The sequence below is a fragment of the Arvicanthis niloticus genome, chromosome 3 (assembly GCF_011762505.2).
Source record: "Arvicanthis niloticus isolate mArvNil1 chromosome 3, mArvNil1.pat.X, whole genome shotgun sequence".
In the NCBI taxonomy this organism is placed as follows: domain Eukaryota; kingdom Metazoa; phylum Chordata; class Mammalia; order Rodentia; family Muridae; genus Arvicanthis; species Arvicanthis niloticus.
In genome coordinates this window covers 134,582,598-134,597,075 of record NC_047660.1, presented here as the reverse complement: position 1 = coordinate 134,597,075, position 14,478 = coordinate 134,582,598, and the positions used below count along the sequence as shown (strand labels likewise).

The following is a 14,478-nucleotide window of genomic DNA, read 5'->3' as shown; positions in this document are numbered from 1 at the left end:
CTTCCCTCTGTGGGCGGGCCTAAGAGTAGCGCGAGCGCCGGTCCTGCTGAGCGCAGGCGCGCTTCGGCCTGAAGGACATCCTGGGAAGTAGGCCCTGCTGCTCAGGGTTTGCGGAGTGCCTGCGGTGGTGGGTGGTGGATGCCTTTCCTCACGCGAGCTAGAAGGTAGTGTGTCACGTCGAACGAGCACGCCCAGTGATGCTCGGGGAGGCTGGAGGCGCCTCCCGGGGCCAAGCGCGGGTTTGCGGCTCGCGCGCGCGCACGCGTTTCAAGCCTTCTGGGCTGGCTAAGCAGTAGTTGGAGCTCAGACCCTTGGGGTTCAAGCTGGGAAAGTTTTGTCTAGCTAGAGAGTGTAGCGGCTTGTATCGCTGTGCGTTGCCTCTCACAAAAAGGTATCAGTTTGCGTTTATTCCCGATGAAGACAGTCACGTGTCCTGAACAGTTGTGAATGCCAGAAGTTCATCTCGTTGAGGAATGGGACAAAAAAAAATTAAAAAGATCTGGTTAACCCATTTTCTCTTTAAACCATCTTTGAAAGTACATTTTCTTTGCCTTGGTGATTTGTATTTATAAAACTTTGTGAGTTTTATTTCAGAAATAACTCAGGATAACATTTTAAAGTTGACAGAATGCTTTCATGTATGTGTAGGTATCTTTATGTTGGTTCTGTGTGATGGTTGGATTGGATTTATTCTGTTTTAAAATTTGCTGTTTTCCTCCTAAAATCCAACTTCTCTAAACTCTTTGTTTTTGTACATCAATTTCCCTTCCTCATCACAGTGTACTTCCAGGACTGTTGATTGATTGGCTTCAGTAGACATGAATTCTTTTCCAACACTAGGACTGTTCCAACAGTAGGATTGTTCTCAGTAGGTATGAATTCTTTCCCGACACTCCATGACGTGTTCTGTGCTCGGACATGTAAGCCTGACATCAGCCCTTTGGCTTTTCAGAAGAGGTCTTTAAGTGCACACCCCTTAATAATATGCCACATTCCTGAATATATTTTCAACATAGATTCACTGCCCTCAGAGCGGTGTGAGCCAGGACGAAGGGACAAATAAATACAATAGCCATTTATGGGTTTGAATCAGAAATAAGGAAAGAATGCCTTATCCCATCGGAGATTGGAAGAAAAGTTTTGGGAACTGACACAAGACATCCCAGAAAAATGTCATGTGACCCATGTTACCTACCACATCTGGGTAAAGAGAGGCACGCTGTAGTGTGGCCAGGTTAGTACTATGAGTACATTTGAAAAATGAAAAATGGGGTAGCCGGGCGTGGTGGCGCACGCCTTTAATCCCAGCACTTGGGAGGCAGAGGCAGGCGGATTTCTGAGTTCGAGGCCAGCCTGGTCTACAGAGTGAGCTCCAGGACAGCCAGGGCTACACAGAGAAACCCTGTCTCGAAAAACCAAAAAAAAAAAAAAAAAAAAAAAAAAAAAAAAGAAAAATGGGGTAAAATTAGAGAATTTGAACTTAACATACTTAGCAATTGAAAAATCTTAAAAATTTAAAGTAGGGGTAGCAACGATATTTAAATTATAGAAACAGCTTATAAATATTTAAGTTCAGATATCAATTTGGTAGTTATTGAAGTCATTCAGAGGAGAAATACAAAGGAGCTGACCAGAAGTGGTATTGGGAAGAATGTTCTAAGAAACTCAAGAAGGAGCAGGTGCCATGTATATGGTGGGAATTCTTACAATATTGTTGGGATTTCTAACTGCCTGCTTGGAAAGTATTGAGGTGTGGCCTTCCTAGCCAGAATACGCATCTGTCTTAAAAAGATGGTCATCTTCTGCAAGTTAACAAGCTTTTCCATTCCATTGTAATAGATGTGCAGTGTGTGCTGAAGATAAAAGATAGTCCATGAACTTTTCATGTTGGCTATTAATTTTATTACCAAACAAATTATAGAAATATTCTGAAATATAATAAAATTTATCTTGTCTCTTAGGTCATCTAAGTATGATATTTAGAAGGAAGATAAATAAGACCCTGGAATCCAGAAATTAATAGGAGGTACAGTGGATCAGGGGATGTACTGGCTGGTTTTATTTGTCAACTTGACACAATCGAGAGCCATCAGAGAGGAAAGAGCCTCAGTTGAGAAAGTGTCTCCATGAGATTCAGCTGTAAGGCACTTTCTCAATTCGTGATCAATGATGGAGGACCTAGCACACTGTGGGTGCTCTCATCCATAGGCTGGTGATCCTGGGTTCTATAAGAAATCAGGATGAGCAAGCTAGGGGAAGCAAGCCAGTAAGCAGCACTCCTCCATAGCTTCTGCATCAACTCCTCCCTCCTGGTTCTAGCCCTGCTTAAGTTCCTGTGCTGACAATCAGTGATGGACTATGATCTAGAAGTGTAAGCCAAATAACCCCTTTCCTTACTTTTTGGTTATGGTGTTTCATTGACGTAATAGAAACCTTAACTAAGACAGGAGATGAATTGGAGGCCAGGAGGTATACTGGGCTGGGGGATGGTATGATATACAGGCCAGTCTAAAAGTAAACCTACATGCCCAACCCCTCAGTCATTCTGTTTTTATCTCTGTTTATTAACTTAAACAAAAATCTTCAAAGACTAATTATACATATTTGTAGAGTTGAAGCCAAGGGAAGTTTGTAAGGCCACAAATGAGATGAGTTTATCAGGGCAAGCCTTGATGGCTTCCTCAAGGGGAGCCTGGTGAGTAAAGTGACATCAGACTGAGGCTTAGCAGTTGTCAGGCAGACATCCCTGTAGTTCTCTTTGTGTTTTGTGTGAGTTGTAGTGGCCTCTGAGTAATTGTGGTTCTGGCTGTCATTTGTGATACATTGTCAGGAAATCATGTATAAGAATGTTCCTTATTCCTGGCTTTTTGTCCTTCTTTCATGGGACAGGACAGAGGAAGGTCAACATAAACAACCTTGATCTTAAGAATGTTTCCATTTATTGTACACATCTTAAGTGGTGATAAGATGAGCTCAACACAGTGTCTAGCATGCTCGAGTTTATAAGGGAGGGGCTAAGTGTGAAAGACAGACGACTTGGTGAGAAATAGGAACTCATTCCACTCGGGTTTGACTGTGTAGTTAATTTGATAGGAATATGTTGAGTTTGACCTGGAGGCCTCAGCAGGCACTTGGAGTTTAATAGGAAGGAAATGAGAATTATACATATTATATTCAAAACCTTTGTAGAGAAAAAGAGAAAAAAACATCAGTTTTCTCCCACTTAAGCTATTGTGAACTTTCTGTCTTATTTAGTTGTTAGTGTTATACCTTGTTCTAGTTCTTCCCCTCCCCTGTTGCCCTGCTCATTAAGGTCCAAACTCTACCATTGTCTGAATAGCCTTCTGAGTTCAGCGCAATATGGAGGACTTCCATCATTGGCAGGGCTTCCCCTTCTCTGACCTTCTCTGTCTTGTTCAAAAACCCCTATACATCTCTACCTGCAGAATGTCTCATAGCCTCAGTTAGATTACAGATTCAACTTTCTTTCTACCAGTAAGAACCCATTCAGCTAGCAGTTGAAAGTCATGAAATGTTTCCCCAATGCTAATGAGTCAGTGACCTTTGCCCATCCTGGATGTTCTGACTCCCCCATCCCCAAAAATTATATAAGCCTTGAACCATCATCCTCAGGAGACAGGGAGACCACACTTCTCTACTCCCAAGTCTTGCTTGTTTTTTTGTTCCCTTCCTCCCTCCATTAGTTACTGCTCCTTCTGCTTTCAGACGTGCTTTGTTTACCTTCTTCCCCTTCCTATAAGATGGCTTTCGCTGGGCTGGAGAGATGGCTCAGAGGTTAAGAGGTCTTTTAGAGGGCCAGGGTTCAGTTCCCAGTACCCATGGGCTGGTGAAATGATTCACTGAGATAGTTACTGACAACCACTCTGATTAGGCCAATTAAAACTTTTAGTCCTTTTTTAAAAAAAAAATACACACACACACACACACACACACACACACACATACACACACATATATATTCTCCAGATCAAGAGTGGGCTTGTGCCTATGAAAACTCTCTTGGTGCTCAAAGTCAGGAGTAAGGTGTTTTAAAGGTAAACACAAAGATCATAATTTATACCAAAGTTAGATGAGTGTCAGAAAGATTTTGAAATCACTTATGAGAGACTACTGGGGACATTCTTCTTAAAACCACCATCATACATTTTTAAAGTATAAGCAAATGATCCTCATTATTTCATTGAACTCTTGTCACATGACCTTTTCCAGTTCTACCTTTAGTAATTAGGATCTTCTTTGTTTTAATTTGTCTAGGGCTTTGTCAACCTTGGTTGTTTTCAATTAACAGCTCTTTGATTTTGTGCATGTGTTGGTTTTGTCTCCCCCTGAATATCTGGGGGTTCTTGGTGAGTAGCTCTCTCATGACTCAAACCTAATCTGTTTCAAGGGGAGAATCTGTTTGGAAGGGTCTTCTGCTTCCTTTCCTGCTGCGAGCAGGACTACTGCTGCCTTTGGCTCCGATCACTTTTCAGTATTGCCCACCCTTTCCCCTGCACTTAGCTTTCCTGCCATTGCATATGTGAGTCCCCAAAGCTCTCCTCTTTCTCTCTTTGTAAGTAAAGTCCATTTTGTCTTATTTTTTAATCAGTTAAACATTTTTATTTTTATTATTTTCTTGTAATTCAAAACAAATGGCCTTCTGCCACCCCATTATGACTTTGTTCTTTCCTTTTCTCTCTCCGGCTCCTGCTATGTTTGATCGGTTTCTTTTGTTTTCTGATGCTTCTGCTTTACCAGTCATGTGGAAGTAGCTATCAGTCTTACCTGAAAATCTATTTCTCCTGGGTTTTTTTTTGTTTGTTTGTTTTGTTTTTTCTTTTTTTCAGAGCTGTTGGGTGACTGTGCACTTGGGAAAGGTAACTAATTACATGACCTAGGACTTCCTGTATCAAAGTCTTGACCCTGTGTTTTAATAACTGAATGCACTTAGTTTCTTTTTTGCATGCCCCAGTAATCTCACTGAGTGAAGATGGCAATGGTACCTGTATCTAAGGATATTAGTAAGAAATTAATTATCTTTACTATGTGAGTTTAAAGTCCAGCCTGGCATATGTAGTGGCTCAACGCTGGTGAGCTCTTACAGTGTCATCTAGTGTTGTCTGCTCTGTGAGGCTCAGCAGTGTTTAGCCATTCTTATATTTACTCCTTATGATTCTTTTCTAGCCGCTCTGGTGCAAGCTAGGATGAAACAATTGCCTGCAGCGACAGTTCGCCTCCTGTCCAGTTCTCAGACAATCACTTCAGTGGTCAGTGTTGTGAAAGAGCTCATAGAAAACTCCTTGGATGCAGGAGCTACCAGCATCGATGTTAAACTGGTGAGTGTCCCTGTGAAGCAAAGGCCTCTAAAGCAAAACGGGCCTAACAGATTGTCCTGTTAAATTGTTGATGTCTTCTCTTTCCCAGGCATCGGACATTTTGGAGCACTTTTTAAAGAATAAATTTAAACTAAGATTATAGTAACACTAAAGGAAATTACAAAAGAATACATATACTAAAATGGAAGGAATCTTTTACCCAGTCACTTGCTTGAATGTCTGTTTTCTTTTAATGTGTGTCCTTAGTTATTCATATGACTTAAACCCCAGCTTCCGAATGACCAGCCAAGTTTGTACTTTGTGCGTGCTGTCAGGACATGCCTACAGCATCTCACTGTGAATTCACACTGTTGTATATTGGGGGTTATTCTTACTGCACATGCTAAGTTTTCTACTTTTATAGTTATATACACATCAATTATGAAAATAGAGACTTTATTCACCAACCATCATTCCTTAGCACATAAGCATATAAATCTCTCTTTTTTATTTTCAAGTTTTTATATGCCAGGGTGTTACATTGTTAAAGATTTATGTATTTTTATTTATATGAGTACACTGTAGCTGTTTTTAGACACACACCAGAAGAGTGCATCGGATCCCATTATAGATGGTTGTGAGTCACCATGTGGTTGCTGGGGATTGAACTCAGGGCTTCTGGGAGAACGGTCGGTGCTCTTAACTGCTGAGCCCATCTCTCTAGCCCAGGTTGTTATGTTTTTAAAATTTGCTGTAACCTCCTGTAAAATCAAAATCAAACTACACACTTCCAACCTACAGTGGCACATGATGTACAGGACCATTTGAGAAAGGAGAAAAACGTGTATAATGAAGAAGTAGTGGATAAAAGCAAGACTGAAACTGAGCAGGGCAAAGTCCAAGTCCTATAGCTGTGAGTCCAGTGTCAGTAGGCTTGGATGGCTCTTCAAATTTCCCATTTCTCTCGTCTTTGTTGTCTGCAGCCCACTTCTCTTGAGCTGGTTCTACCTTCTGTATGCAGCTTTTCTCAATAGACATCACAGGTTTTTGGCATCTTCAACATCTTGGAGTCTCCAACATAATCCAGGCTTCACTAAAGTGAATCTGTTAAAACAGCTCCACTCAATCCCTTACCGGGTCTCTATGTGGGGACACACTCCCCTGTCACATACCTGGTCTAGGCAGCTTTCCTTAACCAAGGAAGCAGATTCCACCATCCCCGTTGCTCTTGCTACTTGAGTTACATTTGCATACGGTTTGATTTGCTGATGCTTTTTTTTTTGTTGTATAAGCTTTCCTTCACTTCCTTGGCCTTTTTTTTTTTTCTACAACTTGTAGGATTAGCTGGGTAGCGTCTTGCCTTGTGGACTCCCCACCCTCTTTAGTGCCCCTACCCGATCATGGCTTTCAGCACAAACCGAGGCTCCAACTTGACGTTACATCCTCTGGTGCTCTTTTGATCCTCAAAATGTGTTTATATTTCTCTTTGCCTGCCTGCTCTTTTACACTGAAGATCTGCCTATCAGTGGTCACTAAGTACTACACGCAGAGTTATCCCAGATTATATGGAAATCTCCTCTACTAAGGACATTAATCCAAGACTCTTCAACTTAACCTTAGGCAGATTCTTAGGATAAAGGCAAAAAGCAGCCACATTCTTTGCCAAAGTATCACAAGGCTGGTCTCTAGCCTAGTTGATAATATTATTCCCCTCTGAAACCTCTTGAGCTGGGCCTCTATGTTCTACATTGTCTTCAGCATTACTGTCTTCCATGTTTGTACTAGGGTGATCTATTAATCTATTAAACCCTGTTTGCAGCATTCAACAGCTTTCCTGTCCAAGGTCTCAGTCTTTTCCATATTTCTCCAAAAAGCAGCATGGTCAGTTCTGTCACAGCAATACCCTAGTCCCTGGTACCAACTTGAGTCATAGTTACTTTTCTATTACTGTGAGGAAACACCATGATGTAGGCAGCCTAGAAAGCATTTAGTTGACAGCTTGCTTATGGTTTCAAAGGTGAGTGTATTATTGTGGCAGGAAGAATGGTGGCGGGCAGGCAAGCTTGGTGCTGGAGAAGTAATTGAGAGCTACATCCTGATTCACAGTTTGGAAGCAGAGAGAGGCACTGCACCTAAAAAGGCCACATCGCCTAGTGCTTCCCCCCAAAAGTTCCACCAATTAGGAACCAAATATGAGCTTATGGGGGCCATACTAGTCAAACCACCACAGGCCCTAAATGTATTTATGCAGTTTTGTAAAACATACATAAGCATTGACAATTACAGAATCAGCTGATCAAACCTGAAAGATTTGAAGATGTTCTGTGTTCTAAAACCAGCAAATGTTTCACCATAATTTAAATATGTAAAAATAAACAGGCACCTCTATCCCATCAATGTGTAAATATGTATTCATCTTTAATAAATGATAAAAGTATATATAAAACAAAGTAGCTCAATTATTAAATGTCTTACTTGTACACCTATTTTATGTATCTTTATATACCAGAAATTGTGTGAAAATTTGGGGAATGAAAAGAAATTACGGGTGGAAAAAGTTTAGGGAGTACCTGACAGTGCTTGTGCCATTGCTCGTTTTAAATTTCAGGCTCATAGAGTTATACCCTATAATTGTGTGTCCTCCCTCCCTGTTTGATATCTGCTATCTACTAGGTGTGTAGGATTATATTAATGAAAGTTAGAAGATGGTTTTAAACATCTAATTGTCAGATTTTTTTTGTTGTTGTTGTTGTAAGCACTGTGACATTATAATTCTGACAGGGCACTCTGTAATCTAACTTTCACTTGTTATCAGCTAAAATTCCACTGGCTGTAACATCCTAACCACTTCTAACAAAATTTGTATTGACTACCATTTTACAGAGAATCACTGTTCCCAAAACTTACCTAAGTCACTTAATCAGCTAGAAGTGAATCTGAGGTTGGAATCTAGTGTTCCTGACTTATGGTTTCTCATTTATTACCATGTTCTTAGCGTGGTTGGGATACAGCAGGTTAAGTTGGGGGCTTTGTTAGTCAGTTACTCTGCTCCACCCCTAAAGTTTCAGATTATAAGTGAAGCTTTAGTGTGTACATAATATAGTAAGTTGCTGGCTGTTGTTGCTGCTGCTATGCAGTTCATAACAGTAGCAAAACGACAGCTATGAAGTACTAACAAAATAACTTTATGGTTGGGGGGTCATCATAACGTGAGGAGCTGTTTTAAAGGGTCACAGCATTAGGAGATGAGAACCAGTGCTTTAAATAATATGCTATGCGCTTCAGATGGGAAAGACAGCTTAGTGAATTAAAACGGAAGTGACTGTTTTCTTAGGCATTTCATAGAACTAGCCTGATTAGAGTACAAGTGACAATAAGTACAAGTGATTGTGTCCTGACATCTGTCAGATGCCATCGGAGTCTCTGAGGGAGACAGATATACATCACACTCTCCACTCTCACTTCCTTTGGGGCTTTGCCTTTTTTTTTTTTTTTTTTTTTTTTTTTTAGAGACAGAGTTTCTCTGTGTAGCCCTGGCTGTCCTGGAACTCACTCTGTAGACCAGGCTGGCCTTGAACTCAGAAATCCACCTGCCTCTGCCTCTCTCAAGCGCTGGGATTAAAGGCGTGCGCCACCACCGCCCGACGGGGCTTTGCCTTTTGCTCTTTCCTGTTTAACTCTCTTGAAATGTGTCTTGTTCTTAAATGTTTCTGAAAGAAAAAGTTGTTTCTTAAAATACTGTTAACAAGGCAGTGAAGACATTCTTACAGAAGTAAACTAGAGCTGTGGCTTTAGTTACATATGTGCTCTCAGCATCGGCTGTCTGCTTTGTGAGATTTCTAAGTACACTGCCTAACTGGGTCTAATAAACGAACTTAGGAATGTTTTATTCTGATTCTGGATATATGTTAATATTGTTTTAAATATACATTGGAATTTTTGTATTTTTATTTTACTCAGATTCCTGGAGTTATTTATGTTGTAAGATTTACATTTACATTATGTTGTTGTTTAATAAAATGAAGCAGACATGCTGTTTTTCAGAGTGTCATCTTAATTTTATGTTGAGAGTATGTGGGGACTGAAATCTTAGGTATCTTCAGATAATGTCTTATATGCATAGTTTATTCTTAAAAATACTGACAAAGTATTATATGATTTTAGGTTATTAAAGTATGACATCATTGTATAAAACAGAGTAAGTGTAGTACCTGGAAGATTTTTTTCCCCCTATGCACCTGAGGTGCTGTCTGCAGAGGTTTTTGGAGTAAGGCTGATGACATTGGTGAACATGTTTACAATATGGCATTCATACAAAGTAGGGTCCTTACAGAACTGTGATTATGCTTAAACAGCTTAGTATAACAGAACTAAACTAGGAATGGGGCTTGTCTTCTTAATTTTCAAATTTAAAAGAGATTGCCAAGTTAGATACATTTTCTCAACCATTTCTTTTATGGTGAACTTTATAATAAAAATTTGAGAATTATCATGTTAACACTTAAAAATATTTTTTTATAAAGGCAAAAAGGGTGGACTTGTTAAAAATCAAGCCAAACAAGGATGGTTTCTGGATTCCTGGTGAGATCTGGTGACGTTTTGCTGGTGGGAGTGTTTTCTTTTAGTTCATTTGGGAGATAGTATATACAAAAGCTATGTCAAAATTTTTAATTTAATTTTAAATATGTTACCATAGATACCTATGATAGTGAAAAAGTTAATAGAATCCTTAGAGAATAGACTGACCTCCTTGTGTTACAGTTGAGTCAAGATCAAGAAAAAACAAGTACTTTGCTTATTGTACAGCGCATACATATCTAGGAGTTAGCAGAGCTAAAAAATTGAAGCTCCTGGGTGCATAGTGTCACCTTTCCTTAAAGTTGTCAGATAACCAGGTTGTTTACCCTGTGTTAATTGTGACTGCAGTTTAATGTTCTTTTGATAGGAGAATTATGGATTTGATAAAATTGAGATTCGGGACAATGGTGAGGGCATCAAGGCTGTAGATGTACCAGTGATGGCAGTGAAGTACTACACCTCGAAGATCAACAGTCATGAAGACCTTGAACATCTGACAACCTATGGTTTTCGTGGTGAAGCCTTGGGGTCAATATGTAATGTTGCAGAGGTAAGGAAGTTTATATTGACTTTATTTTTTTTTATTAATTTCACAATGACCAAATATTAGAATTAGGAGAAACCAATTTATTGTTTGTCAGAGTAGCTTAAATTTTTTTTAACTTATGGTAAAATACACTGAATATGAAATTTACCATTTTTAACTACAATTAGATAGTGCTAGGTATGTCTGTGTTGTTGTGTGTTTACCAATTTGTACTTGTTTCTGAGTCATTTTCCTCTTCCTAAGTTACAATTCAATACTCATTAAATAAAGCCCACTTTTCTTCCTCCTCTTCTCTGTCAGACACTGTTGGACTTTCTAGCTGTATAACTAACGTTATAGGTACCTCACAAAAGCGGGGACATCAGACCTTTGGTGTCTGGCTTATTTCACTTTATATAATGCCTTCAAGTCTGTGCCTGTAGTGTTGTATCACCTGAACGCCCTCCTGAACCGGGTGTGTGGCAGGGAGGCTAGCTATCAGTACCGAGTTTGAGGTCATCCTGAGCACCATATCGAAATATACTAGAGTGTATAATGCATTTTATTCATGCATTCCTTTGCTTTTGGATCTGTGGCTTGCTGCCATGACAAGAGTTGCTCTGATCACAGGTCCTTGCTTTTGGTGTAGTAGACCTTAGTACCACATATGATAATTCTTTAATATTTTGAGAAATGGTAATGTGTGTTTGTGATATTATTGTTCATGAGAGGAGGGCCGCTAGCTTAGAAAAGTTGTACTTATAAGTCAGCATTTAATTGTAGCACGTTTTAGAGCCTTTATCCTAAAATAGATTGTGAATCTAAAGGAAGTCTATAGTATATATATTTTCCTGTACCTGCTTGATCATGAAAACTGTGTGATTAAGAGGCATGCTACTGAATTGCTTTTGAGTCTGTGGGACACACTGTGTAAATGCCACTGTGGTAAATGTAGGTGGTGAGGCTGAGTTCTCCAGCTCTGGGTTGACTTGCCCTACCCCATAGGCTACCTAGGGATAGACAGGGGAAGATAACAGTTGGGTACTGCAGCTTTAGTCAAATGACTGCTGGGTGCGTACCTGTACTTTCTATAGAGTCCTTACTTCAGTGCCTGGCACACTCAGTTGTCTTATTCTGCCATGGCTCCAGGCTTTATAACTTCTTGTCACCTCAGTCTCTAGTTTGTATATATCTCAGTTGTTTTTGATTGTACGACTTGACTAGCTTCCTATGCTAAACTTTTACTGTGTAGGTGTTGGGCCCTGTCACGGTTTGAAGGTTATCTGTGTGCTGATAAGGGTGCCAGTGACTGTGAAGGTCTTTTTAATTACTGAAAATTTTCCCATGGCTGTGTTACTTGTGCTAAGGCCAGAATACACCATTTAGGTAAGACTGCCAAAAAGTAATCACATTTATACTTAACGCTTAGGAAAGTGGCATGAATGTGAGATACTGCCATGTCCTCCTCTCTGGTCATTAAATGTCTATTTAGTGGCTTGATATCAGCAGTGTGGTATTCTCCAGATTCATTGTAGTCCCCTTTCCTTTTCTGCATGTGTGTGCACTTGACTAAGGATTCATTTACGCACTGGCTTTGGAGCTCTGTAAAGTGTGACCTTAGTAGGCTGAAAAAAACATTGCAAAGGTGATGAAATTCAGTGGGAGATTCTGCCCTTAAAACAAAGAGGACTAGACCTCAGTCCCTGAATTGCAGATGCTCAGAGCTAGTTTGAGGAGGAAATCCCCAAGTGTCCTCTTTAACCTCTACCCCAGACCTAGTATACCAGGTGCTTCCCGGTCTGTTTCCTTCACCCAGCACTTGCTTTACTTAGAATTCACTTGAGGCTCCATGGAGATTTTAGGAAAGAGTAAATGGAGGGTGCAGCTGGGAATTGCCAGTCTGTCTTCTGGAGAGTGTACACGGCAGCCTGCAGCCTTGAAGCTAGTATAGAAAGCACATTTAAAAGTGGCATAGAGTTGAGACCTCTAAGCTTTCTACTGCAGCTCTGTGGTTAGAGCTGGGATCATCCGTTTGCGTGTCTAAATATTTGATCATTTAGCTGTTGTCTAAACTAGCAGAATGAAATTAAACTTTATATTGTGAGGGTATTGTCAGGAACTAATGTATTTTGATGTATTTGTTTTCTGAAGATGTGTCCAACCTTTAAGTGGTTGTACCAGCTTCGTCTGCTAGATGGCAGCACAGCACTTAGTCTTTATGAATGTGACTTCCTCTGTGGTTCTGACTTCTGATGGCCATTTGCTTGTCTGTTGGTCACTATCTTGCTTGCTTGTTTGTTTTTTTTATAGATTAGTAAGTTCATCTGATACCCACATTTATCACTTTGTTATTTTTAAGATATTCAAAAGGACTCAAATACAAATAATTGAGAAATCATTTTACTTATCAAAATTACCAAAGAATTGTCAAAGTATCACAATAATATATTAATTAGGCTTGATTTTTATCTGAAACTTCTAGGAGTTGTTGTAGACCTTAGTGCACTGAGCAGATTCCCTGCCTTAAGTTGTGTGCTTCCAAGAGTGCTGGTCGCTAACAGCTTGTGGCTGAGTCTCTCTTGCTTCCTCTGAAGAGGTCTGTATTACCCAGGTCATACAGAACAAGCAGTTGACACTCAGTGACTGTTTGATAAAGGGTTGTTAAGGTACAACCAGCTCAGGAAAGTGCTTCTCTGTCCTCTTCTATAGGTGCTCATGTCAGACCATGCCCCAGTAAAGGCCTGTTCATTAATCTCTGTCTCAAAGTTTACCTCCTGGCTAAGCTGACTTGGAGTTCTGTAGATAATCTCTTCATGTTACTGATGAGGAAAATGGGGTCTTGCAGTGTTAAGTGCCAAGTTTTCTTACTCTAATTTCAAAGCCATCTATAAGGACCATTTATTACAATGGAGATGAAACCCTCTTGTAATCGAGTGTTATCATAGTTGTCACAGTGCATGAATGCATTACTATGGGGTTAGTGCTGATACAATCCGGTCTTCACTTGTGGTTATATAGAATTCTACCACTTTCAATTATCTAAGTTCACAGGATTATCAGTTGTAATATTGTCTGTTCATGAATTTATTGCTGCTTCTTTTCAGTGTATTCATACTCTTAATCAAAAGCTAAGGTTTGCTGTACCTTGTTACACTTGTAAGAGCTTTCTGTATCTTATCTTTACCATGTCTTTTAGATACATTGAAACGTTATATAACCTTTGTTTTTTTTTTTTTTTCCCCTGCTTTGGACTCCATTGTAAAAAACAGTTTGCGCTGTGCTTAAATCAGTAATGAAGTCAGTTGCTTGTCCCTTTCTAAAGGCATTCATGTTTACCTATACTCCTCACGTTGGTGAATCTTTTCTGAAAATTTGTAGTCACTCATAGGCAAATTTCTCTAATTTTCTTTTCTTTTCTTTCTTTCTTTCTTTTTTTTTTTTTTGCTAATTTTCACAAAACATCTTTGTTCTCTAGTGCAAGTTCATTGTTTTTGTCTTGTTCGTTCCTATTGATAACTGTGGTCCTCATATGTGTCACTTTATAACTAACATTCATATTTGGTAGTCCACCCATGCAGTACTTTTAGAGTTGTCACTGTGGGGTTGGTCAGTCACATTTGTTACATGCCATTCTGTAGACAGAACACAGGATCTGTAGGTTTATTTAAGCCCCCATATTTAGAGGGGTACACTGAGAAGCTGGGAGACCTGTAAAGGGGGCAGAGGCAGCATCCAGTGTTAGACTGATGGCAAACACATAAAAGTAACTTTCCTCAGTATCAGGAGCTTCCTGTGTCATTCACAGCCTTAATAGTAGAACTTTAGTGTGAATAGGGTTGCAAATTTTTGAAACGATTGGGAATTTTTGAATCCTGCTTCCTAAATGGTGGTTTAGCTCCTTACAGGCAATAGAAATGCTTTGTAAAGGGTACAGCCATTACCTTAAATCAATTTGTTTCAAGAAAATTTTTACTTGCATTGCCAGGATGTATCCGAAGTAATTTTGTTTACATGTCATCTAACTCCTGTGGGGAAACTTCTTACATAGGTTTAAATGAT

The 14,478-nt window shown here is 39.7% G+C and overlaps 1 protein-coding gene across 4 annotated transcripts in view; it reads left to right on the top strand.

The window, feature by feature from the left end:
* The first annotated feature begins 24 nt into the window (after nt 1-24).
* The window catches only part of Pms1 (PMS1 homolog 1, mismatch repair system component), a 95,016-nt gene continuing 80,562 nt past the window's right edge, over nt 25-14,478 (top strand). For 2 of the 4 annotated variants that reach the window (XM_034498848.2, XM_076931943.1), the window contains exons 1-3: nt 25-164; nt 5,185-5,336; nt 10,261-10,443. In XM_034498848.2, the coding sequence (XP_034354739.1) occupies nt 5,205-5,336; nt 10,261-10,443 (315 nt within the window). In that variant the 5' untranslated portion in view covers nt 25-164; nt 5,185-5,204. Of the gene's footprint in view, nt 165-5,184; nt 5,337-10,241; nt 10,444-14,478 lie in introns of those variants that run through there. The other 2 variants (XM_076931944.1, XM_076931946.1) reach the window with 2 other exon arrangements.